Source organism: Podarcis raffonei, chromosome 3 (assembly GCF_027172205.1).
Source record: "Podarcis raffonei isolate rPodRaf1 chromosome 3, rPodRaf1.pri, whole genome shotgun sequence".
Taxonomy (NCBI): Eukaryota; Metazoa; Chordata; class Lepidosauria; order Squamata; family Lacertidae; genus Podarcis; species Podarcis raffonei.
Window position 1 is genome coordinate 56,363,989 of NC_070604.1, and position 27,509 is coordinate 56,391,497.

The following is a 27,509-nucleotide window of genomic DNA, read 5'->3' on the forward strand; positions in this document are numbered from 1 at the left end:
CTGATGTATCTGTCAAATTTTTGTGAGGTCAAGGTATCTAATTTGTTGTAAGCTTGGGAATGGATGCAAAGGACACGCACTGCTATAAAAAACACAACTTAGGATGCTGCAAGATCAGGAATGAAATTAGTAACAAGAAAAGCCTTATGATGCTGTGGGGGCAGTTATGGGGTAGGGGGAAAACATGCTCAGAAATGGTTGGAAAGTGGTGGAGACAGAGGGTGTCTTGGTCTGCCCTGCCTAAGTGCACAACCACTTAGTGGGGGCAAGTAGTCGATCAACAACTGCATAATTACATGTGCCTGACCTCAACTGCAGCCTCCCAGCCCCTGGGTGTGGACAATACTGAGCTAGATGGGCGAATGGTCTGACTCTGTACATTACTATTTCTGGGGATATTTTATCTTTACTGCCACCCAGTGGCACCTGCCAGTGCTTCACTGGCAGCTGTTGGAAACATATGTTGGGGCAGGGAGACACAAAAACAGGTTGACAATATAGTAACAGCAAACATCAGTAGCAAAAAGAGCTCTTCAGACACAGGTAGATCATCCCAGTTTAATGAATGTACCTTGCTAGCTTTCTCATTTTTCTCTTTGAGGCTTTCGTTTTCACTCTGAAGCTGTTTTGTGTCCAACATAGGAAGGCGGACACCATCTTCCAGGCATTTTTCTACCTTCTGTTGCAGGCTGTAGTTTGGATTTGAAAAGGCAAAAAGAAAGCAGAAATTGCATACCAAAACTCCAGAGTCAAATCCTGTGCAGGAAATAAGTAAGCTCTGCAAAAATGAAAGATTCTGTACACAGATTCATTCTTGGAGATGTTTTATGGTTAATGCATGCTATTGGAGTGGGTTTGCACATTTATGTTGACAGGTTCATTTTAAGAAATGATCCTGTAGACAGCCAATTCTTCCTCTGAGAGTGCCATCAGAACCTACAGCCCTTTATAGCAGGGATGATACCCTCCAGATGCTGTTGCGACTGCAACTTCTAACATTCCTGACTACTTACCATGCTGGCTGAGGCTGATGGGAATGGAGTCCGAAACCTTTTAGAGGGCACCATGTTGGCCGCCTCAGTGTTACAAGAGATTAACCAGAATTGCAGCATGACTTGGTGGATATCTGAAACAGGCTTCCAGGTGACTAGCTGCCTGGGGTCAGCAGAAATTTCCTCAATCTCTGGTTACGCAGAGTCCTGGGCAACCTACCCCTGTCAACAACACTCAAATGCCCCAGCACAGGGAAGAATCACACTTCTGCTTCCCTCCGCCTCATCTTTCAAAAATGAAAACACAAATGATGACAATGACAATTGTTGTTTAAATTTAGAAACAAGACTCTCCTTCAAATATTTATAGACTTTCAGGAGACTGCAAAGCCACCCTGGTGGATTACACACTCACAAATGCAATAGGTACCAGATGTAAGATGGAAACAATGCACCCAGTGATCTGGCTAACTGTCCCAAATACCTAACCTTTCATCATTTGAACAAAGCTTTTGTGGCATGCACTTTTAAGCAACGCAGGGTCACGAACTGAAATGTCACATGTTTCAGACTACTGGAAATTAAATTCTAAAATGGCTTCCATTACCTTTATTGCATAATTTCAAATGAGTGCTCCTTTAGCTTTTGCTTTTTAAAAGCCTTTTATAAAACAATAGATTCTAAATAAAACAATTCTAAATAAATTAGTCTGTGCTGCAGTGACATTCTCTCATTTTAACATCCATCTGGAATTGTTATCCTGCTTTCTGTTTCTTTGTAACTACAAATCCATTGCGGAACAGTTGCAGCTATTAAGGCAGCTCAGAGACAGTAACGTATCCAAAGCCATTCAACGAGTTAACAACTAAGTAAGAATTTGATCCCCAAGGCAAAACTAACTTATAGTAACCAGACTGCACTCTTTCGACCCGTCAACCACAATGGAATGTTCAATCCTTTGATTTTGCATTCACCAACCAAGTGGTCAATGAGTTAATGCATGTCATGGTGTCTCTGCCCTACTGATGCTGACCGGGGAAACATATGGCACAAATGACACCTAAAAGCTCCTTTGGAACTTGTTATGGTAAGGAGGAATGTTTCCATTGTACCATTAACTTTAGGCAGATGCCCTACAACTTTCTAGCCAGAATATGTCAGCTGTAGGGACTGTTCATTCGGGAAACTGTGTATGTGGTTGCTTGGTGTGATTCCCCTTAACCAGGAAACAGTAAGGGATGTCTGTGTGCTCCTAAGCTACTGGGCAGACAAGTCCCCCTTATTTCCTCTTATTTGTAGTTCAAACAGCAAAACTAGACTTTGAATTTACACGACAGCTTTGACATGCCTAAAATTAAGATATAGGCGTTGGCAGGAATAGCACCTGAAGTATTTCTAATACCTTCAACAAGATTTCTACGACCAGATGGCATCTTTCTATGAGATTGATTTGGTCCACAAGTGAACAGTTCAAGGTCCCTACTCTAGACAAGTACATCATTAGTTAGCAGACCTCACTCCTCAGCAACCAGACAGGCTTTCTGTTACATCCTTCTCAGCTCAACCTCATATTTCTCATTTTCAACCCTCTTTCCCTAAAAGCAGCAATTCAACATTGCCCACGTATTAAAAATGATATTGCTGTAGTCTGACACATCTCAATTGTGCTTTGCAACATACTGCATCATTGCCTTCGGTGTAGTGCATTCTGGCGTTTGACATTACAACAGAGTTCACGTGAATCTGTTCACCAAAACTGAACTGACGCAGAAGGGAATAGAAAGATCCTAGCGAGTCATAAACGACAGATCAAGTTAATTATTCATACCTCTGCACTGCTGTTACCAATTCTTTTTCTTTCTTCTTTTGACAAACTAGCTGCAATTCTTGTTCTTTACACTGTGTTTTGGACTCTTCTAGAGCCTTTTCGAGCTCAGCCAAAGTAGCTTTCAGCTGCTTGTTCTTTTCTTCAAGAACTTGAAGCTAGAGAGAAGCCAAAATATTTTTTACATAGAAGCAAATATAAATATTTTTATATAGAAGCATGTTTACTGTAGATCAAATAACCAACAAAGTGGTGGTGTTGTTGTTAATTTATTCATACAATGCTTTCAAACACAGTAATACAATACTGGGTTAATAGAACAGAATATAACTGAACTTCCTGATGTGTATAACAAGACACTGAATTGTCAGGTGCTTTGTAACCATATGTTGCTCTTCAGTGGCAAGTATTATAATAGGCAATGGGGTGCATTTTGTTTCTATGTGGATGGATATTCCACTGATGTATGATGCTTAGACACCTTTATCAGAGTATTTTTCATCCAGACCCACTGATGATTGGAGGATTTAATTTTTTTAAATCATATGCATAAGCCCTGATATAAACAAGACTTAAATACTACATAATCTGAATCCAGCTTTACAATATTTTATTGGCAACTCAAAGTGTTGTTTGTCCATATCAGGTTGCTTAATTGTATTTCTTCCTCCTTTCATTCAAGACTGTATTTTTTTGTTATTTTAAAATGATCCGTGTACTATGATACATTGAGTTATATTTGCAGTTCTTTTGATGTGTCTGACTTTTTATTGCATCTCAGTGCTAAATGATCATGAACTATTTCTTTTCCTATTTCTTGTCATATGGTATTCTTTAACATGCTTCAAGAATCATATTGTTTGCAAATTGGAGATTTCACAAAGGGTAGGGTGGGGGGAGAGACTGAGGCAAAGCAATGTTTCCAGGACCTCTGAAGGTCATGGATCAATCACACTTTACCATTCTCAGGAGGTTTGCTTCGAGAAGCAGAAACAAACAAAAAGGGAGTCAAAGCTTCAACATGGTGTTAGAAATGGAACAGTTTAAAATTTATTAGAAAATGGAACATTGTCAATGTGTTTCGGAATATAACTTTATTCAGGAGCAAAACCATTTAGAAATTGTATTCCACATATTGTAGTCATTTGTTCAAAACAGGTTTCATCAAAATAGGAGGGAATAGATCAAAATGCAGCAGGCACACGGAACTTTCAATAAATGGTTCCACTTTAAGCATGTTTCTGAAGCTTCATCTCCCTTTTTTTGTTTCCAGGGTGTTCCTTTTTTGGGCTCTTGTTTTATAAAACATCTGCAATCATGGATCAAACCAACAGTCTCCTTGAATTTATTAATTACATTGCATTTTGATTTTTTTTAATTATGCATAACAAAGGCTCTCACTTCTGCTGACTTTTCTTAGATATGTGTCTGATGATGATGATTATAAAAAAATCTTAATGTAAACATTGCAGCAATCTATTACTATGCCAGTCAAGAACAAAAGAAACCAGATACTGTTTTTCATAATTATTTGTTCTCTTCCTTAACAGAAAAGGAACAGAATATAGATGAAGAGCAACAAATTTAACCTTCGAGTTCTGGCAGCTGCAAATTTCTTATTAAATCTAGAACATTATGAGATCTGTGTAGGAGCTTTGGGGCAGCACTCAATCACTTCTACAGGGCTTATGCAGAGATGTTACAGGCGGTCATGACCTTTTAATGTTTACCCAAGGACATTGTGAGCAAGTATTATGTTCTGCAATTCATAATATGCATTTAGCAAAAGCTCTAGGTGAAACACAGATTACCTGTTTACTTTGACTTTCAACATCATCCAGTGTTGGCAGGTCAGCCAGGTACTTTTCAAGAGTTTCAATTCTTCTCTGTTTCTCTTTGTTTTGCTCTGATTCTTTTTGGCATTTCTTTTTCAGGCTGCTTATGTACCTGTCTCTAGTTTTGAGCTAAAAAGAGAGTAATATTGCATCTCATTCTTTGAAGTCGGAATCGAATATGCACAAGGTAATTTGAAAGATTTCTTTGATACTTAAAACTCAGCAGATTCTGAAAGTTATTTTCTCAGCAGGGAGTAGAACTGTTTTTATTTAAAAGATAAATGGATTGTTATAGGTCATTTATCTTTTTAAAAGCTAAGAGCTCTTGCTGACTATTTCCATAGCTGAACATTTCTTTACTGTTTAAAAGTAGTTAGATGTGTGTTTATCTAAAGATGCTTTTCCTTTATTTAAATCAGCAGTTCGGAAACCACAAAACATATATATAAACACAAGTGATTGGTTTGCTTTTTTCTTTCTTCCAAAATAGAGCAATTAAAAATTTTGCTTCTGTGATTGTATGGATTTGAGCTTTAGACCTGTGGGCAGTTTCATACATAATCCCTACCAGTATCTTGTACATACAGCAGTCAACCACATTTTTTTGTGCCCACCCCCCATATGTAGAAATGTGAGCAAGAGCCTCTGTGAGAAAATGTCTACAGGATAAGGAAGCCCTGCTCATGTTAATCATTTGCTACTGCAAAAGTACAGTGGTACCTCGCAAAACGAATGCCTCGCAAGACGGAAAACTCGCAAGAAGAAAGAGTTTTCTGTTTTTCGAGGTGCTTCGCCAGACGAATTTCCCTATGGGCTTCCTTCGCAAGATGAAAGCCCATAGGGAAATCTCCGGGGACAGCGGGGAAGCGCAGTGCGTCTTCCCCACTGTCCTCGGACCTCCTCCGAAGGCTGGCGGTGGGGCGGAGAGACCTCCTCCCGCCGCCAGCCTTCGGAAGGCTGCTCCGAAGGCTGGCGGTGGGGCGGAGAGACCTCCTCCCCCCGCCAGGCTTCGGAAGGCTGCTCCGAAGGCTGGCGGTGGGGCGGAGAGACCTCCTCCCCCCGCCAGGCTTCGGAAGGCTGCTCCGAAGGCTGGCGGTGGGGCGGAGAGACCTCCTCCCGCCCCCAGCCTTCGGAAGGCTGCTCCGAAGGCTGGCGGTGGGGCAGAGAGACCTCCTCCCGCCGCCAGCCTTCGGAAGGCTCCTCCGAAGGCTGGCGGTGGGGCGGAGAGACCTCCCCACGCCAGGCTTCGGAAGGCTGCTCCGAAGGCTGGCGGTGGGGCGGAGAGACCTCCTCCCGCCCCCAGCCTTCGGAAGGCTGCTCCGAAGGCTGGCGGTGGGGCAGAGAGACCTCCTCCCGCCGCCAGCCTTCGGAAGGCTGCTCCGAAGGCTGGCGGTGGGGCGGAGAGACCTCCTCCCCCCGCCAGGCTTCGGAAGGCTGCTCCGAAGGCTGGCGGTGGGGCGGAGAGACCTCCTCCCGCCCCCAGCCTTCGGAAGGCTGCTCCGAAGGCTGGCGGTGGGGCAGAGAGACCTCCTCCCGCCGCCAGCCTTCGGAAGGCTCCTCCGAAGGCTGGCGGTGGGGCGGAGAGACCTCCTCCCCACGCCAGGCTTCGGAAGGCTGCTCCGAAGGCTGGCGGTGGGGCGGAGAGACCTCCTCCCGCCCCCAGCCTTCGGAAGGCTGCTCCGAAGGCTGGCGGTGGGGCGGAGAGACCTTCTCCACCCGCCAGGCTTCGGAAGGCTGCTCCGAAGGCTGGCGGTGGGGCGGAGAGACCTCCTCCCGCCCCCAGCCTTCGGAAGGCTGCTCCGAAGGCTGGCGGTGGGGCGGAGAGACCTCCTCCCGCCCCCAGCCTTCGGAAGGCTGCTCCGAAGGCTGGCGGTGGGGCGGAGAGACCTTCTCCACCCGCCAGGCTTCGGAAGGCTGCTCCGAAGGCTGGCGGTGGGGCGGAGAGACCTCCTCCCGCCCCCAGCCTTCGGAAGGCTGCTCCGAAGGCTGGCGGTGGGGCGGAGAGACCTCCTCCCGCCCCCAGCCTTCGGAAGGCTGCTCCGAAAAAAAGATGCTATGGATCATTCTGAAGCCTTAAGTACAGCCAACTTGTCTGAGAAATATATGTTCTTGTCTCAGCAATAAAACCGTTTGGGAAAAGTCAATGCAAGACCCACCTTTTCTTCCATCTTCTTTTTATCTTCATTGGATTTGTTTGCCATTTGTTTGAGAAACTCACTGAGTTGTAGCTCCTTACTCTGCACTGCTGCAAGCTTTCGTTCCAGCTCGTCCCTTTCACAGTGGGCCACAGATCTCTCTGCAAATTGAGCCTGCATCACTGTGCTCTCATACTGAGGCTGCTTTGAAGAAGGAAAGGAAGGAACGGGAACAGATGAGAAGATGCTGTTCTAAACCTTTCACCTGGATCAGAGTGGCCAACTCAGCAAGAGTACAACATATTGAATGCTATATTGTTTTAAGTAATGCACATACAGAAGTGGACAACAAAGAACCTATTGTTTGTAATATTGAGCTATAGCACACACCCAGTTTCCAGCTGATATCCCAGCATATTATTTGTATTTTGTGGTATTTTATGTTTTGCTGTACTTGCATATTTTGTATAGTGCACTGATATTTTATGTAGGGAACGGGGTCTATAAGTAGTTTTACAAATAAAAAAATATGCATCTGAGCATGAAACAAAAACGAAAATGAGTTTGGCAGTTCATTTTTATGCAATTCAACATGTACAACGAACCATGTCAGGTCAACTCCCTCCCACCTTTAGTCCTCCCCTCCAAACACAAAACTTAACCTTATGGTGGTGGGGGGGGGGAATTGTGCTCAGGCCTAATCTAGACAAAAAGGTTATCCAATGGCAAAATTGTTCATCAAGAATAAAACCTCTAACCTACATTCTGAAATAGTACAGCTGCTCAGATTCTTTCATGATGCAACACAAATAATTATTTCATTAATATGTATCTCTTCACTTTTGTATCTGAGGTGTTTTAAATTCCAAGCTTATAAAATGTAACGAGATACTAGTTTTGAAATGCAAGGGGGTAGTAACAACACATGCACTGAATTGATTTTAAACTATTATCAATATATAAGAACTGCTCCAATACGGTTATGTATTTAACCATAATTTGATTTGTCTGGAAGGCAAAACCTTTTTTGCATTTCTCCAAATGTAATACAAGTTACTATGAGATGAGTCTGGGCTTGCCCTTCATAATAACAGATGTGTGCAGACTATCCTGATGATTTAAAAATAATAATAATTCGTACCTGGAAACTACTCATGTAAGGGTCTTCACAATTCACAATATGCCCGAGCCTTGCTTGCTGAGCTCGGAGTTCATTCTCCCTTATTTTCTGATATAAAAGGTTAATTTGCTGGTTCTGCCTGTAATTCATAAGAGAAAGAACAGAAACAAAGAAAGAACGCATGAAACTTGAATCATGCTTCCCAGTATTTCCATTTTCACCCTCTTGTCGATTCATCTCAAAGTTGTTCCACAACTTTGTATTAACTATGGAAGTGAAACTGCCATGAGCAGATCAACATTCTGGTATGAGTACATTAGCTCTAGTGTGGCTATAGAAGATTCCTGCCTGTGGGGACCTCCTGATTCCCTTCAGTGCATTTGGCAGCTCTTTGTGAACTGAAGCAGATCACTTGCTGCTCCTCCTAAGGTGAATGGAGGCCTGGTATGCCTTCACAGTGCTATCAGAACTCTAAATTGAAGACTTGGGACTATATGTCACTTTTGTTAAAATATGATGGACTGTATACAATCGGTGTCCATATGCCAATAGAAAACTGTTTGATTCAGTGAAGGCTTCAACCATCCCCTGTAATATGCAATGGCTCAATATACCTGACTATTCCATTTTGTTATAGGTGAATTCAATGCAATATTTGCATAACCAGCGGTTACTTGCACATATTAACGTAACTATACTGAAAGTTGCTTGCAAAAAAATAGAACAAAAATGTTTCATTTATTTCGTATGCAATTATATTTCACAGTATTAATTCTCATAGTAAATCTAACATGAGCTTTAAAAAGTTGTCAAAGTATTCAGAAAGGATGCCAAAATGAACTGCAAAAACATTCCCTACCATACATATAATCCTATAAATCTCTGGAGTTATCTGACAATAAAAGGCCTTGTGCCACGTACATTTCATTGCTGATAATGTTGTATGGTTGCTTTAATCCTTTGTTACTCCAACAGCTGTTGCTATTAATCCACTGTATAACCACACAATGATAGGGCTTTGCTTTTAAAAAAAGATAGCATGGTGATCTCACAAGCCTAGTCAGAGTGCAGCAATGGAAACTATATACTCGGCTGTCTGCCAGTCTGCAGGTAATTCTAACATTTTCCAATACATTCCAGATAGTAAGACCTCAGGTGTCTGCTATGTAGTGATCTGAGTCTACATACAAAAGTGGAATCCTTATTTTGCAACATTCAAACCAATAATTTCTCTCTCTCCAACATTTGCAGTATTTCCCCTCTCTTTTTGTCTTCCATACTTCCAATTATCAGCTTCTATTTTTCCACCCTAATGGTACCTCCAGTTTTCCACCTCTTCATTTGATCATTCTCCCATTTAACCCTCCATACTCATTATAGAGTAGAAATTACTTCTTACACAACCCATCTTTTTTGAATTATATGCTATATTGAACTCATATGCTCCATAGATGGGAAGTCTTCTCTAAATAGTTGGTAACAACAGCATGGGTGCAATTGTGAACTTTCAAAATGCTTGGTTGGGTATCACTGGTCTGAATGTTTACTGGGTCATTTGATTCTCTTTCCTTTCTTCAGACATGTGTGTAAGGTGGCAACAACCAATCTCTGTAACGATTAAACTAAAAACAGTTAGCTTTTGTGCCCCATTATATAGTCTCATCACCAAAAGTTATACTTGACTCCTGCCAATAGTATCCACACTTTGAGTAATATTTGTATCTGACAAAGTTGCAGATTTAATGAAACCAATGAGCCTTAAAAGGTAAAGGTAAAGGGACCCCTGACCATAGGTCCAGTCGTGGGCGACTCTGGGGTTGCGGCGCTCATCTCGCTTTATTGGCCGAGGGAGCCGGCGTACTGCTTCTAGGTCATGTGGCCAGCACAACTAAGCAGCTTCTGGCGAACCAGAGCAGCGCACGGAAACGCCGTTTACCTTCCCGCCGGAGCGGTACCTATTTATCTACTTGCATTTTGACATGCTTTCGAACTGCTAGGTTGGCAGGAGCAGGGACCGAGCAATGGGAGCTCACCCCGTTGCAGGGATTTGAACCGCCGACCTTCTGATCAGCAAGCCCTAGGCTCTGTGGTTTAACCCACAGCGCCACCTGCGTCCCTTCAATGAGCCTTAAGACCATGTATTTCAGTGGATCTGTTCTGAGTATGACTTAGATGCAGTCCTTTGCATCCAAATGCTTAGATTATACTTTTAAGTCAAGAAACATTTTTATAGTGTAAATAACAAGCCAAACTGAGAGGAAGAGTTGCCCTTTTAGAAAATTAGTAATAACAGATAAATATATAGTTCTGTATTGAATCCATGTTTAATATTGTACTCTATATTGAATTTTTAAAATTGTAAGTTGTTTCAAGACTTTTCTGAACTTTTACTGAACGAGTGAGCTGAGAATATGTATTGTCATTGTGGTGTGTATTCTGTCCTCTTAAAAAACTATCTTTATTTTTCTTATCTGTATGAAAATTGACACTGAAAAATTAAACATTTAAAAATATTTAAATTGTAAAACCATTTGTCACATTGCCATATCTTTTTACCTATTCCAATTTTAGTAACCCACGGCATGGGATTTAATTTAACTTTTACATATTCTTTGTAAACCACTTATCAGTTTTATGTAAAATTAAGTGGTATACAAATTCTGCTAAATAAATAAAACATAGTACAATAAGCTTCAAAGGGACTCAGATTTTGTGAGACAAAGCAGTCACTCAGAAAAGCTCCCCATTTTTTAATTTGCTTTAGATATGCTTTAGATAACACTGTTCAAATGTTAGTGTAAAAACTAACATTCCCTCCGTATCCATAAACCCAAAAACTAAACAATTAAACATATGTTCAGTTCCTGTTTAGCTTCATTACCATTTTTAGACTTTCCAGTTTAGTTTCAGCTCAGACACAAACATTTTTTAAAAAAATGGTTCAGTAAAAGTTCAACTGTTTCGAATCTAATTTTGAGTCAGTTCAGAAACATTTTATATAGACATATGAATGTAGAACTTTTACAACTGCAGTGTAACTCCTGAAAAATAAATGCATGATAAAAGAAAGCATGTTTATACATGCAGTTTGCATGCACTAATGGCACATCTTCAAGAACTCAGCCGGCCATATTTGACAGCTATATGATCAGAATTAATTTTAGCCCCCACATAGTCTTTCTACATCAACTAGCACAGCAGGAATAGAAAACATAATTTTAGTTAATTTCAGGTATTTCAAGTAGATTGTCAAAAGTATTTCTTCACATAGCGTATAACAATCCTAAATATGGTGACGGCCATGACCTTACATGGCTTTTAAGGATACAGTTGGGACACCACAACAAAATGTTGTAGTGCATACCTGCTTTTCATGTGCTATTTGAGCCTGAGATGGCTGAAAAAAACAAACAAAAATAAGCAATATGTGTTTTACTTCATTTGCAAAATGCATCTGTGTGTGTGTGTGTGTGTGTGTGTGCGCGCGCGCGCATGTATGTGTGTGTGTGTATATATATATATATATATATATATATATATATATATATATATATATATGAAAGATACCTGCTTCTGAACAATTTTGCTGCCATCTGACCTGCAATTTAAATCACACTTACTTCTGGGTAGGCATGTACAGAATTAAGTTATACCCAGCACAAGGTTCTAACCCTTGTAATGAAACAGTATTTTGTTCACGAGACCCCAAACCCCAAAAGTATCCATTTCAATGGTCAGGGAATTAGTTATTAGTTAACCACAGTTCTAATCGTGGCACTAAGCCAAGGATTCAGCAGCTGTTTCAGGATTTCAAACATCATTATGCCCTGTGGAATGAGATCTCTTCCCTCAAATCCTAAGCTTTGTATTTACCTTCCCTTAAAAGCCCTTTGAGTGTCCCTAAGCTGTTTAGAAAAGAACGTAGCAATTGTTGATGAGTGTGCTATTATTTTCAGAGAGTTATGTCATACGTTTAGCATTTGGCATTTATTCACACTACCATTCTAGGCAATCCTTGCCAAACCGACACTGCCAGCCAGCACGAGCGTTGGAAATGCATAGCATGCAATGGCCAATCAAGGTCAGAACAATCCCAAGTGTTACAAGACAATAGTTGTAATGTGTGTATGCTTTCAATAGAGTGAAGCGGCAAATATACTACTTAAAACCATACAAGAATCCATTGCTCCCTCTAGTGTTAAAAATGAAGTCATTTGGTATTCAATATTTTTAACTAATCAAAAGAAGTCACATACAGCAAAATGAAACAAAACAAGAAATAGCCCTTTTCTAGCTTAGACAGAAGAGAGTAAAATGCTTACACATTTGTTAAATTCTGTCTGTCTGTCTTTCTTTTTCTTTCTTGATGCATTATAAAAACTGTAACTAGACTACCCCTAAAATAAAACGTAGTATTTATGTGAGCTCCATATTCTTAAAGGAGCTCACTCATCCATCAAAGAGTCATGAACCTCTCTCTCTTTCACTGGACCAAAACACATGACCAGACCGGAGTGTTAAGAATTTTATTTTATTTTACTGACAGCATTCTTATACCACCCACTAATTGTTAATTCTCTGAGTAATGCATATGCTCAATTGCCACTCAATCCTACCTATTTTGGCAGTTTCTGGGGTAATCATATTCCTTTACTATGTGACTAACTCTTTATCGTTTCCATATTCTCAACATGCCAATCCAGCAGTATTAACTTGTGCTTCTTTTTTGAATATTTTTGAGGCAAGTGAGAAGGGGCTGGGGACCCCTATGCAAGCTCATAGCACTTCTGATCACACTTATTGTAGCTTGTCACATTACAATGAGTGCTATACAGGGCCACCACCCCCTTCCAAGGGACCATGAGGGGTTACAAAGGGAAAGGGGCCCATTCCACTATAACATCTAAGTATAATTTGCAACTTGTTTGGCATCAGTATCAAACATTTTTTACACAAATTAAGTTAAAAGTCCACAAGGAGCTTAGTGAGCCTTTGATAAAACAACACTGTGCAATAGGCCTCATCCTATGACTTTAGCAATAGAAGTACACACAAAAATGGGAACTACCAAATGAAAAAAACTTTGAATTTGTTTCTGTTACCTAGAAAGAGCTCTCATGACATCTGTGAAAACCTTGATGAGATTAGGATCTGTTAAAGATGGGACTGCCATCAATTTTGAAAGCACAAATTGCAAGGATAACATATTCATGTCAAATATGCTAGATCAATCCTCTAGTTCAGTGGTTTTCAATCAGTGTGCCGTTGCATCCTGGGGTACCGTGAATGATGGTTAGGGGTGCAGCAGGCAATACTGGCCTCTGTCCCTCCTTCCTTCCCTCCCTCCTCTCACGTCTCTGCCTCCCCAAGGCTTGCACAGCTGTTTACTGCAGCAGCCCTGGCTATAAGCTCTTTGGGGCAAGGGCAGCTCAGAGATCAGAGATGGCAGCAGCAGCTTCCTGGAGGACTCCCAAGGAGAGTGGAGAGGAGGCTAAACATTCAAAAGAGGTTGAGAGGCTGCCAGCTCTGCAGGCAAGGGGTAACATAACTGGGCTCCCGAGCCCCACAGGGTGCCGCAGAAAGAATGTCAAGGGAGCTGTGGACTCAAAAAGGTTGAAAATCTCTGCTCTAGATACATCAACTCTGCTGAGAGCCATAGAGCTGGAGAAGAATATTAAACAGGAAATGCTGTCAATATATCAAGATTTGATTACTTACTAGAAAATTAGAGGCTCTTGTATGGTACTGTATGGTATTCACAATTACTATATGGGGTTCCATGCACTTGAATGCAATACACAGTATGTAACTGATTCATAATGTAAAAAACTTGAGACTCATTCCTAATTTTGCATCCTGCTCACACTGAAATCTGTAAACTCTAGCATGGGTGCACCTGTTAACTCTGTTTTGTCTGTTAGATTCCCAATTAAGCAATACTCCTGAGACAAATACAACGGTTTCATCAATTCTCCGTGACTCAAGAATGCCATAAATCAATTGTGTGTTATGTGCTGAATTTTCTTTTACCAAGAGGGAATAGTGTTTCTCTTTCTCAACGCTATTCATTATTTATGAACTTCCATCAAGTTTCCTTCCCAAATTGTTCTTTTGTTATAATTAAAAGTCCACAAACATTTCAGCTTTCCCTCATATGGAAGGTACTCAAACCCCTGTCCCTTTCTCTACCATGTCTAACTCTATGATATCTTTTTTGAAGTGTGATACCCAGAAGTTCTATATCTTAATGCTTTGTATATGAAAGATCCCAGAGTCAATCCCTGGTATCTCAGTCAAACAAGACTGGCAGCAGTGCTTGGGAAAAGCAACCCTGGAGAACAGTCAGAGGCAAGACGAACCAACCGTCTGACAATAAAAGGCAGCTTTATAATTCCAGAACTATACCTGGTACCACTGATTAACATGATGATACCTGATGTTTTTTCAATCCTTCTCCTGGCCATTTCTACTGTTCATCTATTTGTGAAATTTGATGTGAAACCCTTGTACTCATCTTTCATGTTTGTTTGTTTGTTTGTTTGTTTGTGGGGAGGCACATAATCATTTTTGGAAATCAGTCTCTGGGACACTCAACCAATTTACAAGGCAACCTCTAAGCAACTGGAGGAAAGATAGAGTTTACTCACCGATCAATCACAATCTCTTTTTGCCTTAGCAATCCTTCTTTGATTTTCATCAGGGATTCCCAATTGTTGAAATCCTGAAAGCCTGCAGCTGGGTAATTCTGATGAGATGATCCACTCAGAACCTGGGAAGAAATGTGCAAAAGAATATTGTCAAAGAGCAGAAAAACAACACTTACTCACCCATTTATACATTTAAAAGTGCTTAGTTGAGAGAAATGTATGTTTAGAAAGCCTATTGGAAAGCGGTCCTTCCTTTGGTCTTCCTAGATGAAACAGAAACCTGGCAAACAGTAGTTTTGCCATTTATAAAGTCTTCATCTGCAACATTTCCTTGCTTTGTTCTTTGATGTAAGTGAAAGCTAACTGAAGTCTCACATTGGCTTCTTTTTGTGTGATTTTTCACTGGTTTATTATCTGAGGGCACAAATAAAGCATCTTGCCTCATATCAGCTATGCCATTGACAGTCTGTGCTGCTTAGTAGGAGTCAGTGAAAGCAGATCTTGTAGTATAATGCCGTGGTGAGGCATAGTGTAAATGCACCAACAAGTCTGCTGGAATGACTCTGTGCACCCCTCCTCGTAAGCAGCCGCAACCCAGCTGCCAGGTGGTCAGGTAAGCACCTCCACTCCACCCCACGATCAGCTGCTGCATTATAGACACCATTAAAATAATGGCCTCATTCTTCAACTTTACTTTTATGGTGAGAGGTGATTTAAAAAGTAGATCTTGATACTTGATGAGGACATGAAGTTGCTATTTTTAGTTGCTATCTATTTCAAAAGAATATGGTTATGCAAAAAAGTGGCCTGTAAATTGGAATTACACCACAATCCTTATTCATACAGGTTTAACTATATACAAGTAGCACTTCCTTATCAGTAACTGGACAAGCCGCCACATGTTAAAAGTCAATTCCAAACCCTTATAAAACACGTTAGTGGGAATTTTTGCTTTCAATCCAATAGGTACGTATGCTTGGAAGAAATACCACCCAGGAACAAAAGGAATGGCTTTAGGATATTAAGGGATTCAGTGAGTTTTAGATTAGTTTCTGTCCTAGGGTGAATAAAACAATATGGTTTTCTTTTAGCATATAAATGGGTATTTATTGCTTCTCATATAATCAACTGATGGACTGCAAGAGTTCAAAAAACCCAAGATAAAATGCTATTATGAATATTTAAACTTGTAGAAGTTTGCGGGGAGGGACAAGAACCCAAGAATAAAGTGGCTGGATCAGACCAATAGGCCATCTAGTTCCACATTCTGGGTGGAATTCACCTAAGGAGCCCCATCAGTGGAAGCCCTGCTTGACTTCTGCTTGCCAGTGGGGCTTTCCTCCCTTACCCCTCAAATGGATCTAGCAGGGTTGGGAGAATCCCCAGAACAGCATAGAAAGGGGGAGAGAGAGGGGATTGCTCCATCTGGCAAGCTGAAATGCTTGTCCAGACAGAATATTCATACTAATGCAACACTGAATTCACCACCTGTACTTGTGTTGTTTTTAAAGAAACTTTAGTGTTCAGACGTAATTGTTTTTGCTCCTTGTTCCAAAGCACACACTTGATTTTTCCACTACTTGCATCCAACTCTTCCACCCCTAGTGCTATAAATATACTTCCCTTGATACAGCCCAGAACAACAAAGGCACTCTTGATTCATATAGAACACATGGTGTTGAATACACACAGCAGGTTCCTAAGCAGATTAAATTCTATGTTACTGAAAGACAAGAGTACCTGGTATTCTTAAATATTGATGTTAGAATTCTAAAGGATCCAATCAACTATTTATTTTTAATTGTGAAGAATCCCTAAAAAGACAACTGTTCAATTCTAAAAGTAAGCTCTTTGAGGATGATAGCTGAACTGCTTTTTGAGTTTAGTATGACAGAAAAAAGCACAATAGAAGGTTTTTAAAAACATAACATAAAATTACTTAAATCAGAACACTAGGCCAGTCTAATCTAAATCTGTATTACTCTATACACAGGTGAGGCTTTGATATCCATCTGTGTCTTCAGCTTTGGTTTCCACATTTTAACCATGAAAGCGCACCATAGACAATCCAGAATATAACAAAGATAGTGGAGTATTTGGAACATACAGTATGCATAGTAAATGGGTGAAGGACAGAGCAATTGCCCTAGGAAAAGTTAAAGAGATCATGAGAACCATTTTCAAGTATTGTCTTGCTCTGATAGCAACATGCTGTTTCCACTGAAACCACTAAACTGGAGAGGGAAAGCTCTGTTTTAGCAGTGGTTTCAATGGAACTGCCTGAAGCTATTGAAGAAGTTGCCCTCCTGTGGGGGAGGGGAAGTGGGGGGGGGCGGTGGCCGAGTGTGCCTTGCTCCAGCAAAGGAACAACCGGGAGCTCTCTTTCAGCTCCCAATTATCCTTTTGTGACAATGTTGATACCTGCCCCACACCGGACAACACCTAATAACATCAGCTATGGGGCGGGTGAGAATCTTTAGGGGAAATGGCCTGGTGGTCCAAGTCTGGCCTGCAGGCAAGATGTTCCCCACCCTTGATATAAAGGCATTCCAATTATTGAAAGAACAGCTTAAAAAAAAGCAAGCAATGGTCTCATATTGCATCAACACATATTTAGGTTGGCAAACAGTGCAACGTCCCTAAAAGAATGGTGAATTTAAATGAAGCCTTCCACTGCTGGGGACTGAAATAGGTGACACAAAATTATTTCAGTTTCTGATCCTATTGCCCCTTTAAATTAGAGAGAGATCAATGAAATAGTGCATACTGGATGCACACACCTTTCTTTTAGGTTCCACAGATTGTGCTTCTGCTCAGTGGTGAAGCCTGTGTGCCACCCCCTGCTTTCCCCCCTAAGGCCACTTCCAGACAGCAGCTCTTTCACTGCCAGCATCCTAGTGAGGGCTTTGAAGCAACAGTGCTATGTTTTGTAGTATCATCATTGTGCCATCTACATGGATCTATGAGCCTACTTTTGACTTTCAGAGGTAACATGAACAGATTATGTTCACATGCCTCTAACTAAAGCACTCCAGCTGATAAAAGAAGCAACCTGGAAAATCGCTAAGTTCCATGCTGCCCATTTTGTGTATTAGATTTTGCACTTGGGAACTGATTTCTCGATACTAAACATATGTGTATTCAATTAACAAAAAAAAAAACTTTTAGTTTAAGATGCTGTGTTAAGGGCTTCCCATGTTCATGCAAGTTCCAAAATACAAGGAAATTACAGCTGTTATGACCACACCCTGGAACACTACTGGAATGCTGGAAGCTACCATTCCATGTTACAAATACCCAACTAGCAGCCAATATCACTCATATAGAATGAAAGATAACAGTCTTTGCCTCTATATAATGATAGATAATTTAACAAACAGAACTGGCTATTTTAAGAGAAATGCAGAAAGCTAAATTAAACACTAGCAGTGTTTCCATCATGGGCTTCTAAAGGACACAATTTTAGTGTAAATTTGTCCACCGATTCCACAAACTGATGGAACACTGTAAATAGCTAATAGAGGCACTTGCACCTTCATGTTTGCTCAGTGTTACATAGTTACCCATTCTGCTTCTACTTTCCAGGTTAAGCAGTTTTCCAAGAAATGCCCCCCGCCCTTCAGAAGAAGAGTCACTAATCCTAGCTAAACTACGAGAGGAAAAAAATACTATTTTTATCTCATTTGTGATTTATCTAATTCATCTTCTTTTATAACACCTCCTGGAGCTAGTACACTTCAGTGACAGAAGTGTCTCCAGCGGGGTGACTCATACTACATACCTATGGACCAGCTAAAAAACTTAACACATAATGTTAAAACAAATCGAAAAAAGAAAACAATTCCTTTAAGCCTTGCACCAAAGTCAGTAACACATTTGCCAGAAAGCCTTCCACTTATATTCTGGCCAATATTATGGACAACACTTCTAGGTGGCACTTCAGATGATGTTCAGAGCAAGTGTGTCTGGAATTTTCCAGAGATAACAGAAGGTCTGTCCTAAGTATAGAAGCACTTGTTTTAATAAGTGTTCATATTATCTTCCCATTACATTCGAATTCTCTAGTGATCTTTACAAACTATCACCTTCTTTGAAATGTGTTTAGCATGTTATACAGGAAAACACCACGATCAAGGGATCTTAACAGTAAACAAGAATGTATACGAATACTAATATTAGTAGCGATATAATAATCATCTGGTGTTAGCACTACTGTTAACTCAAAGATCAAGAAATGTCAACTGTTTTGGTTGACTGAAAACAAAAGAAATCTTTGGGTTGCCTGTGGCCTACATACATACAACATACAAATACACTTTAACGACAGCTCTTCTGTCAGTCTTCTATAAGAAGTACTGTGAACGTATACGCCAGTGACATTTTAATATGTACTCATGTGTAACGCAATGCCAAAGTGCAATGGAGGGCTTTCCAAGTGTTGCATGCACAAATTTAAAAAATTGACCTTAATAAAGATTCGGACTCCTTCAGATTTAGAAGTTACTTGTCGGCATCTGTTTTAGGAGACAATGGAAGAGTGCACCTTTCGAGGGTAAAGTCAAACCACTGGAGTTTTACAGCACCAGCTGTGGCTGTAGAGATATGGGCGAAACATGTTTTATTGCAGGTGGGGTGGATGAAGGCATCTGATTTTGCAGATGCACCATGGTGATTCTTCCCAGTAATCATTCCTCTGGGCACTGCTGTGGATACACAACCTGACTGTCACCAGGCACTGCGATAGTCTGCAGAGGATTCCCATAAGGCAGGGTTGATGTCAGCAGCATTCATGTCACATTTGCAGATAGCTTTGTGATGCAGACTTGGATCTGGCAACAGGCCTAGTGCCTGAAGCCATCACTCTGTAGAACATGTCCTTGGAGATCTTGCCAGCTTCCATTCTGTGGATATGACCAAGCCAGTGTAAATGTTGCTAAGGCATAAGGGTGAACATGCTGGGAATATGGGCTTGGGAGAAGACATCTTTGTCTGAGACTCTGTCCTGCCATGAGATGCCCAAAATCTTCCTAACACAGCACATATGAAAGGCATTGAGGAGTCGCTCCTGGTGGTTGTAAATTGCCCAGGATTCACTTTCATAAAACAGAATGCTCAACACACAAGCCTGGTAGACCAGATATTGGTATTGGATGTTAGCATCACACTCTTCCATACCTTTTTGGAGAGGCAAGCCATTGCAATAGCTGCCTTGCCGATACCCTTGTCCAGCTTAGCATTGATGAAAAGGTTGCTGGTACTGGTGGAGTCCAGTTTGACAAAATGGTCTACCACCTCAAGCAATAATAACAACAATAAATAATAATAATAATAATAATAATAATAATAATAATAATAATAAGTGTACCCCACCCATCTGACTGGGTTGCCCCAGCCACTCTGGGTAGCATGTGGTCACCAATGCTGATGAGGTCAAAGGCCTTCATCAGGTCTATGAAGGTGGAGCACAAGGAGTATCTCTGCTCTTAGCAGCCAGCGCAGTGAGAAAATCAGGTCAACTGTTGACCTCTGAGCTCTAAACCCACATTGTGACAATACACCCTATTAGTGAGTAGCTGTAATCTGTTGAGATTTACACAGGTGAAAGCTTTCCCCACAGTACTTAGCAGGGAGATTTCATGATAGTTGATACAATAATGGTGGTCACAATTGTTCTTGTAGAGGTTTGCAATGCTGGAGTCACACATGTCTTGTGGTGCAGATCCCTGTTCCCAACAATGCAAGATGTGGCCATGGAGATGTGTCATGAGGAAGGAACTGAAGCTGGCTTTCAGCCCTTCTGTTGGGATTCTGTCCTGTCCTGGGGCTTCACCACATGCCTGAGAGTTAATGGCATTCTTCAACTCATCAATGGAGGGACATCCAGCACTTCCAAGAGAAGGGGAGAGCCTAGATGCTGTCAAATGCAGTTACTTAGAGAGCAGGATTCTATTATCTAACCAAAGTATGAAAAGGATCCCCCCAAAAAACAAAAAACCCCCACATGTCTGCCATAAATTCAACATCAAAGAATCAAATAAAATGTAGCATTTTCTTGGATAGACAGGAAAACATAATGCAGTCTTGATTACAGATTAGGCATGTGGAGCACTATGACAATCAGATGAAGTGTTCCTTCAAGAACGCAGCAGGACTGGTAAGGAGCAAATGCACAAGGATAAGGAGGACCCACTTGCTACCAATGTGACTATTACCGTCCGGAAAAGCAATCAACTTCTTAGGCTCTGTAACCATTGTAATTGCAAGAAGGCCATGAAGAAAACGGAAAAATTGTCAAGTAATTTATTGTGGGGAATAAGTGAAAGGGCTTAACGATTTGGCTCTGTTCCAAAAAAAACTAACCTCTACCACTTGACACCATGAAGGGTGCTTGATAGGACACTTGACTTTTAAAAGTCAGCAGCTTGATAAAGGTCATCTGAGGAAAACCTGTGTCTACCATCTTTGCAGGAATTCAAAGGCTGCCTTGCGTGAGCAGAAGTTGTGCTCATGAATGAAAATCCATGAAAATGTAACAGTGAGCATGAGAAAACATGTAACTAGTTCAAAGACCCTTAAATGGCCAAAGTGGCTATGTCATCTACAGGTTTTCTAAAACTGGATGCCTGTAGAGTCTCTCATTTTACATGTGTGCATGTTTGTAGACATGGATGGGAACTCATTAAAATGTACTCCTCATTTAAATGTGTGAGAAGCAGTTATGGTCTAGATCAGTGGTGGTGAACTGTGACTTCCAGGTGTTGCTAGACTCCAATTCCACCAGCCCCAGCAGACCTGTGAAGTATGATGTGATTTGTTGGAGGGCTATGGGTTGGCCATCCCTGGTTTATATAGATTTTTCTTATAATGATGCATCCTAAAGGCTTTTAACATGAAACAAAAATGAGGAGGAGAAGGAAAAGAATATATTTTGTTCACTCTCAGAGAACAACATCCTTAAACTGTCTACTTGTGGCCACAAAGAAGTTCAGAAGATGACACAGGAAGCAAATTAACACATATTGCTAAACCTGTCTTACCATAGTGCCTCCCAGAATCTTGTCCGGATCCATTTATAACAACTGCATGAGCAGTTAATTCTGATGTTTCCAAAAATTAAGACTTGATTCTCCAGTGTGCATTTATTTATTACTATTTATATCTGAGACATCTGGGATGTGCCAACATGAAGGAATTCTGCGTAAGACACAAACACCAGAATTCCTTTGCATGGGTATTTATAGTAAATGTGGAGGAATATATTATGTACTTTACTCAACATAGTTTCACTCAAAACAGAATTTATTGGAATATGAATCACTTATTTACTCCAAGTTATAAGAGAAGCAGGGAGGAATCTATGTTATTTTAGAGATAAATTAGGAAGATTCTCCAAAAAACTGGGAGCCTAAAATAAACACTCACTCACTTAACCTGACAATTAAGTCTCACAATGGGACTTACTTCTGAGTACACATGCAATAGGATTGCATTGTCAGATTTTTATTTTATTTTATTTTATTTAGCATTTTGCTGGTTACTAAATGGCATAAAGGTATGTTTGATAAAGAATGCAATCTAATGCATACTTATTTGCTAGCAAGCATTAGTATACCCATGTAAACGATCAAGATGTAATTCCCACAAAACACTGTGGGATTATTATTTGCATAATCCAGCCAAAACCAAACTCTTAATTGAGTTATGAAATTTCATTGCTTTCAGTGGAAGAAACTTAAGCACATAGATCTTTTACTATAGTAAGTGAAGCTTGTAGTTTGTGTACTTTGGCCTGGATTCTACCCAGCATTTAAAAGGAGATTGGAAAATTACTATGGGGTTTATTTAACTGTAATGAACAGGACTTTGAGCACAGAATTCCTACCACCTGCTTGGTAAACAAGCGTTTCATGACTCTTAACTTCTTAACTAATATTTCCATCTCTGTAGCTAGTATCGTAGACATACTGCTTCTCTGTGTAAAATGCTCTCATTTGATGGTGGCCTATGAACTTTCATGGTCATTAACCAAAAAAATAATAATGGATCTATCATAAGATTCCTTCAAAGCCAGTTTGGGATTCCATAGCTGTCTCAAACTAAACATACCTCACCACATGGGGCAGACCAATACAACATGATCCACAAAGCTAAGCATCCTTGGAACCATCCTTTTTTTGGCATCAACAAAAGTAAGTTTGCCAAGACTAAGGTAGAATACCATGCATGATTGGTGGACTTTGTTCCTCTTGGTTGCAGATACTGAATAGCCCTTTTATGAGGTCTACACATTTATTTATATGCATTAAATGAGGCACTAGAAATTAATATACAACTGCCATCAAAAAACCTGTCCTCCAAATCCACAATAAAGTATGACATATGCCCACATTGTGATGGCCTTGGCTGTAAGCAAAACATTCAAACTCATTCCCTAATCTCCTAAACCAAGGAAATCCTTTGTGAAGGAGGTCTTTTCTAGCAAGATTTCATGGAGACGAGTGCTACCAATGGCTACTAGCTATGATGGCCATGCTCTGCCTCCAGAGTTGGAGGAAGTAATGCTTCTCAATACTAGTTGCTGGAAATCAAAGGAGGAGAGTGTACTCTTGTACTCAGTTCATGCTTATGGGCTTCCCACAGTTAACTGGTTGGCTACTGTGAGAACAGGATCCTGGACCAGATAAGCCATTGGCCAGAACCAGCAGGCTCTTCTTATGTTCTAAGATTCAAACTACCAACATAGCCACGAACCTTTCTTTTCAAAAGAAAAAGGGAGGTGAGAGATTGAGATCTATACTTTGAATGAACCAAGAGGCAAATTGTGGGCACCCGTCTCTTCTTTTACCACAGTCAAATTTACCACAGTCAAATTTTACCACAGTCAAATTAAAGCACACATTTTAAGTTTTAAAAACAACCTGTTTTAAAAACAACTATTTTTGTAGTCATAGGCTTTCATTAATTTCCCTCCTTCTCCTGACCCAAGACTAGGCAGACCAGTGGGAAAGAGTGAACTGTACATACTGAATAGTCTTTAATGGGGAGAGTCAGACCATTGCTGCTTAAACCTTGAAAGGCGCTTTTCTAGATAGTTACAGTAAATTCTACTTCATTATACTCTGTACAGAGCCAGAATGCTCTCCCTGTAAAAATGTAAACCACTGAAAATGTAAACCATTGAAAATCTTAACAGCTTGAGTGACAAATGCAATCTTTGGCCTCTAGTCTGTAATTGCTGCTAAAGTAGAGATAATCCAGTACCAGAATTCTTGCTTACTGGAACAGTACCCCAACTGGCATTTCAGCCTTTTATCTCTCCTTCATATGCCTTTGCCTCTGCGTTCATCCAGCACTCATAACATGTCAAAGAACACAGCTAATCTTGGTGCTTCTTGGAACAGTTTATCAGAAAAACACTCAGTACAGCTCCGAAGTTACAAGACTCTTAACACAAGAGCTGCTGCTGCTGTTTATGCCAAATAAGTAATGTTTTCTAAAGTAACATGTTACATGGTGGGAAAAATTATTATGAATTCACACTGTGTGGTCCAACCTAACAACCTAGTTTTTAGCTTTGTTTCTATAAACCTTCCAAACAGGTCAAAATGCCAAAGAAGTGGTTTCTTGCCCTTAACATGCTTGATTGACATGTTCATGACTATAGGCGTTAACAGTGCATGACCAAGGGGGGAAATATAAACGCTGACCGTTAATGTTAATGACAATCCAGATATTCTCTGCTGTTGTATAGGTTCTACTATTCCAAGAGGAAGGTCGGGGGGAGGGATAGAGATATTGATGGTGATTCTGAGGGCTTAAAATATTTTAGGGTTTTCTATATGATATTAAAACTAATTTTCATTCATAGGAACAATACAAACACTTGTTTTCATTTTGACTTATTAAATGCAAGTACTAGTGTTTACAAATTCTTAGGACCACTTCCAGAATACATTTCAGCTCTGAACACCCTCAAGTTCATTCATGCGGACAAAGAACAGGGTACAGTCAGCAGCAATTCTCAACATCATTATGGTTGAAAAAAGTACTGCCATTGCAACCAGTCTTTAATGTTTATTCCCAACTCTGCAAATCTTTTTTTGTTTTGTGCAGAGGTAAGAAATGTCGTGTCCACTACATCATCGTTCAACTCCCTTGAGACCAATCCAGGGTGCAGAAGAGAAGGAACTCTCAGAACTGAATTAATAGCATTCTCATGCTCTATGTTAACATTCTAAATTTGGTCTTATTTGTTATTAGTTAAGCAAACTTTCTGGTTTTGTTCCCAGTGAATAGTTTTCTTTTTCTAAAGCAATAAATTGTTTTTAATAAGAAAAACAACTTCAAATAAGACATGGGTCCCAACAAGAGGGCAAGTCTAAAAAAATGCCTCAAAATCAAACAAAATAATCAAACAAAATAAAACCATCCCTGCCAAAAAGCAAACTGGCTTTATAATTGCTTATCTCTTCTGAAGAATGGTTCTACAGAATATCACAACAATATAGAGCTTTGGGTCAGATATTTAGTTTGAGTGCATACATGACATTAGCCATTTCCATGGTATGACTTGAATATTTTCTTTATTACAGGCATGTAGGCCATGTCCTCCTTACTGTGCTGTATATGAGATGTAATCCCACAAAAATGCATTTATGAATATATTAAACTGTCTCATATTGGTTCAGCCCAGCCTTGTAAGTCCACAAAAGTTTACAGTACAACACAACACAACACAACATAACAGAAGCCTGCTGGGGACTGGCAGAAGAGGAATGCTTGTCCACCCACTTCCTGTGTGGAATTCCATTAGCATGCCTGCCAGCAATCCTTTCTTGCCCAAGGCTACCAGGCTAGTGATTAAATACAAGACTGGGTTCAGTCCATTGGTCCTTGTCTCTCAGCACTGTCCGTAGTCTCTCAGAAAGAAGACTTTTTCAAGACACATTACTAGAGATTCTTTAACTGGAGATGCCAGCAATTTAAACCGGGACATTCTCCATTCAAAGCTTCTACTCTGCTTAATGATATATGACCCCTTCCACAAGCACATAGGTTTGCAGCAGCATTATGCCTCAACCATGGCTTAAAATGTTTTTGGCAGCCTGGTTAGAAAGGCAGCTCTTAGGCATGCAGTGGCAAACCAACTCCACCATGCTAGTGCACTGTTGTAAGCCATGGTTGCTCATGACCTTTCAACTCATAGTCAATAAACATAAACATAAACAAAAACCCACCAATGAATCAGGAGGGGGAAAACCAAAGAACTCTGCCCTAAACAGGTATCAGGGGATTACGGTGCTTGTAAAGTCAGGCTGTTAAGCACTTCATACAGATTAATGTCTTTTTACAGTACAAATAAATATACACTTAGAAATAAGTATATAAGATGTCAGAATTATTTCCAAGGTATACATTTTTAAAAAAGCAAATATGTTGCTACAACAAAGTATAAAATGTTTCTCTCCTTAGATGTGACCCCAAATATATTTTTTTTTACCACATCTCTATAAACAAGTAAAGAGAAACATGCTCTGGTCGTAGGTTCCTAATCCCTCTGGAGAAAACCCAGATCATTTCCATTTAAGGCCATGTAAGCAGCAGCTGCACATTTTTGTCCCCTGAAGAAAATGAAAGTCAACCCAAAGCTTAAATACATGCTTTGCTTTTTATATGTGCCAGTATTCCAAGACATCAATTATTTTCAGGTCCCTCTCATGTAACCTAGAAATTAAATAAGGTGTATTATTTTATCTGTGCATGACTGACATATGTCCAGAAGGTGCTTCAAATGTTTCCCCTCTCTTCACAGGACATGTGAGCATATTCACAAAGATATGTAAAACTTACAAGTATCAAATACAGGGATGGATGGATCACTTTTATTTGCATGGCACTTAAGAAATTGTGTCTAGATAAACTATAAAATTAGATAAGCTGGTGACAAAGCTTCTGACAAAGATTGGATATGCAGGTGTGATGTCAAGGAATGTTCACAAACATTCCAATTCTACAAGAAACAAAACTTTTTTTTCAAGCCCAGGATATAAGGAAGCAGAGGGCAAAGAAGCCACAGGAAACAGTAAGGAAGGAGGGAAAGTTAGCTCTTAATCAAAGAAGCAGGGCAACAGTAGGTGATAAAAAAGGGTCTGAGGAAAGGGGACATCGAAGAGACACGAACTGAGAAAGAAGGAACATGAAAAGGGCTGTGAAAGGATATGAAAGCTAGGAGCTAAATGGCACATTAAACCTAGGTTATGGGTACAACAATGTCTCGGCACGCTTTTTAAATAACAAGAATACAAAGCTGAAAATGAATGAACTGCAGCTAAAATATTATGTTCATTTTTTACATGGTCTAGTCCTTCCTCTGCCCACCCCCCTAATATTCTTAAGGTCTCTTCTCCAGTCTTCAGAGAGTAGCTGGAAGTGGGGAGGCAGAAAAAGGGCCCTCCTTTCCTTCTACTCTGCAGTTTTAATCTGAAATCTTAGGCACGGTACTGCACCCAGAAGTCAGAAACTGATTGCACTAATGAAATTCCTTCTCGCAAAGTGTGACTAGAACAATGGGGGTTTCGAACACTGCTGATATTTGAGAAGGGATTTCCTAGGTTCACAATATTCTTTTCTGCACTGAAATGATTTTTAAAATACAATTTCATCTAGTAATTGTGGAAGAATGGTCCATAAATATTAGAACCGTCATAATACAACAGTCATAAAGCATATTTTCTAAACTCATTTCTACGCTATAAACTACATATGTTTAATCATCAAAATTTCACTTTTAACAAGTGTGTTAAATGAAACTCAAGATGCAACTTTCAATAGCCTGTATTCTATCCATATGTAAGTGAACCCATTTGTAATTGCATGTGGTAAAACAAGATGGTACCTTCTTTCCAATTGACAAAAGATCTTTTTTTTAATTAAAAATGTATTTTTCTTGAAAGCC

The 27,509-nt window shown here is 40.1% G+C and overlaps 2 protein-coding genes across 10 annotated transcripts in view; one reads left to right on the forward strand and one right to left on the reverse strand.

The window, feature by feature from the left end:
* PLN (phospholamban) overlaps nucleotides 1-27,509 on the forward strand; it is a 71,681-nt gene that overhangs the window by 32,795 nt on the left and 11,377 nt on the right. The window contains exon 4 of one of the 4 annotated variants that reach the window (XR_008329517.1): nucleotides 4,752-5,356. The exons of the other annotated variants lie outside the window; for them this stretch is intronic. The gene's annotated coding sequence lies outside the window, so the exon portion shown is untranslated. Of the gene's footprint in view, nucleotides 1-4,751; nucleotides 5,357-27,509 lie in introns of those variants that run through there. 4 annotated transcript variants of the gene reach the window in all.
* Nucleotides 1-27,509, reverse strand: part of CEP85L (centrosomal protein 85 like) — a 93,574-nt gene that overhangs the window by 9,458 nt on the left and 56,607 nt on the right. For 5 of the 6 annotated variants that reach the window (XM_053381776.1, XM_053381780.1, XM_053381778.1 and 2 more), the window contains 6 exons: nucleotides 14,555-14,676; nucleotides 7,929-8,046; nucleotides 6,809-6,991; nucleotides 4,629-4,781; nucleotides 2,821-2,975; nucleotides 572-689 (listed from right to left, as the gene is read on the reverse strand). In XM_053381776.1, coding sequence (XP_053237751.1) covers nucleotides 572-689; nucleotides 2,821-2,975; nucleotides 4,629-4,781; nucleotides 6,809-6,991; nucleotides 7,929-8,046; nucleotides 14,555-14,676 — 849 coding nt within the window. The remainder of the gene's footprint in view (nucleotides 1-571; nucleotides 690-2,820; nucleotides 2,976-4,628; nucleotides 4,782-6,808; nucleotides 6,992-7,928; nucleotides 8,047-14,554; nucleotides 14,677-27,509) is intronic. The other variant, XM_053381777.1, reaches the window with a different exon arrangement.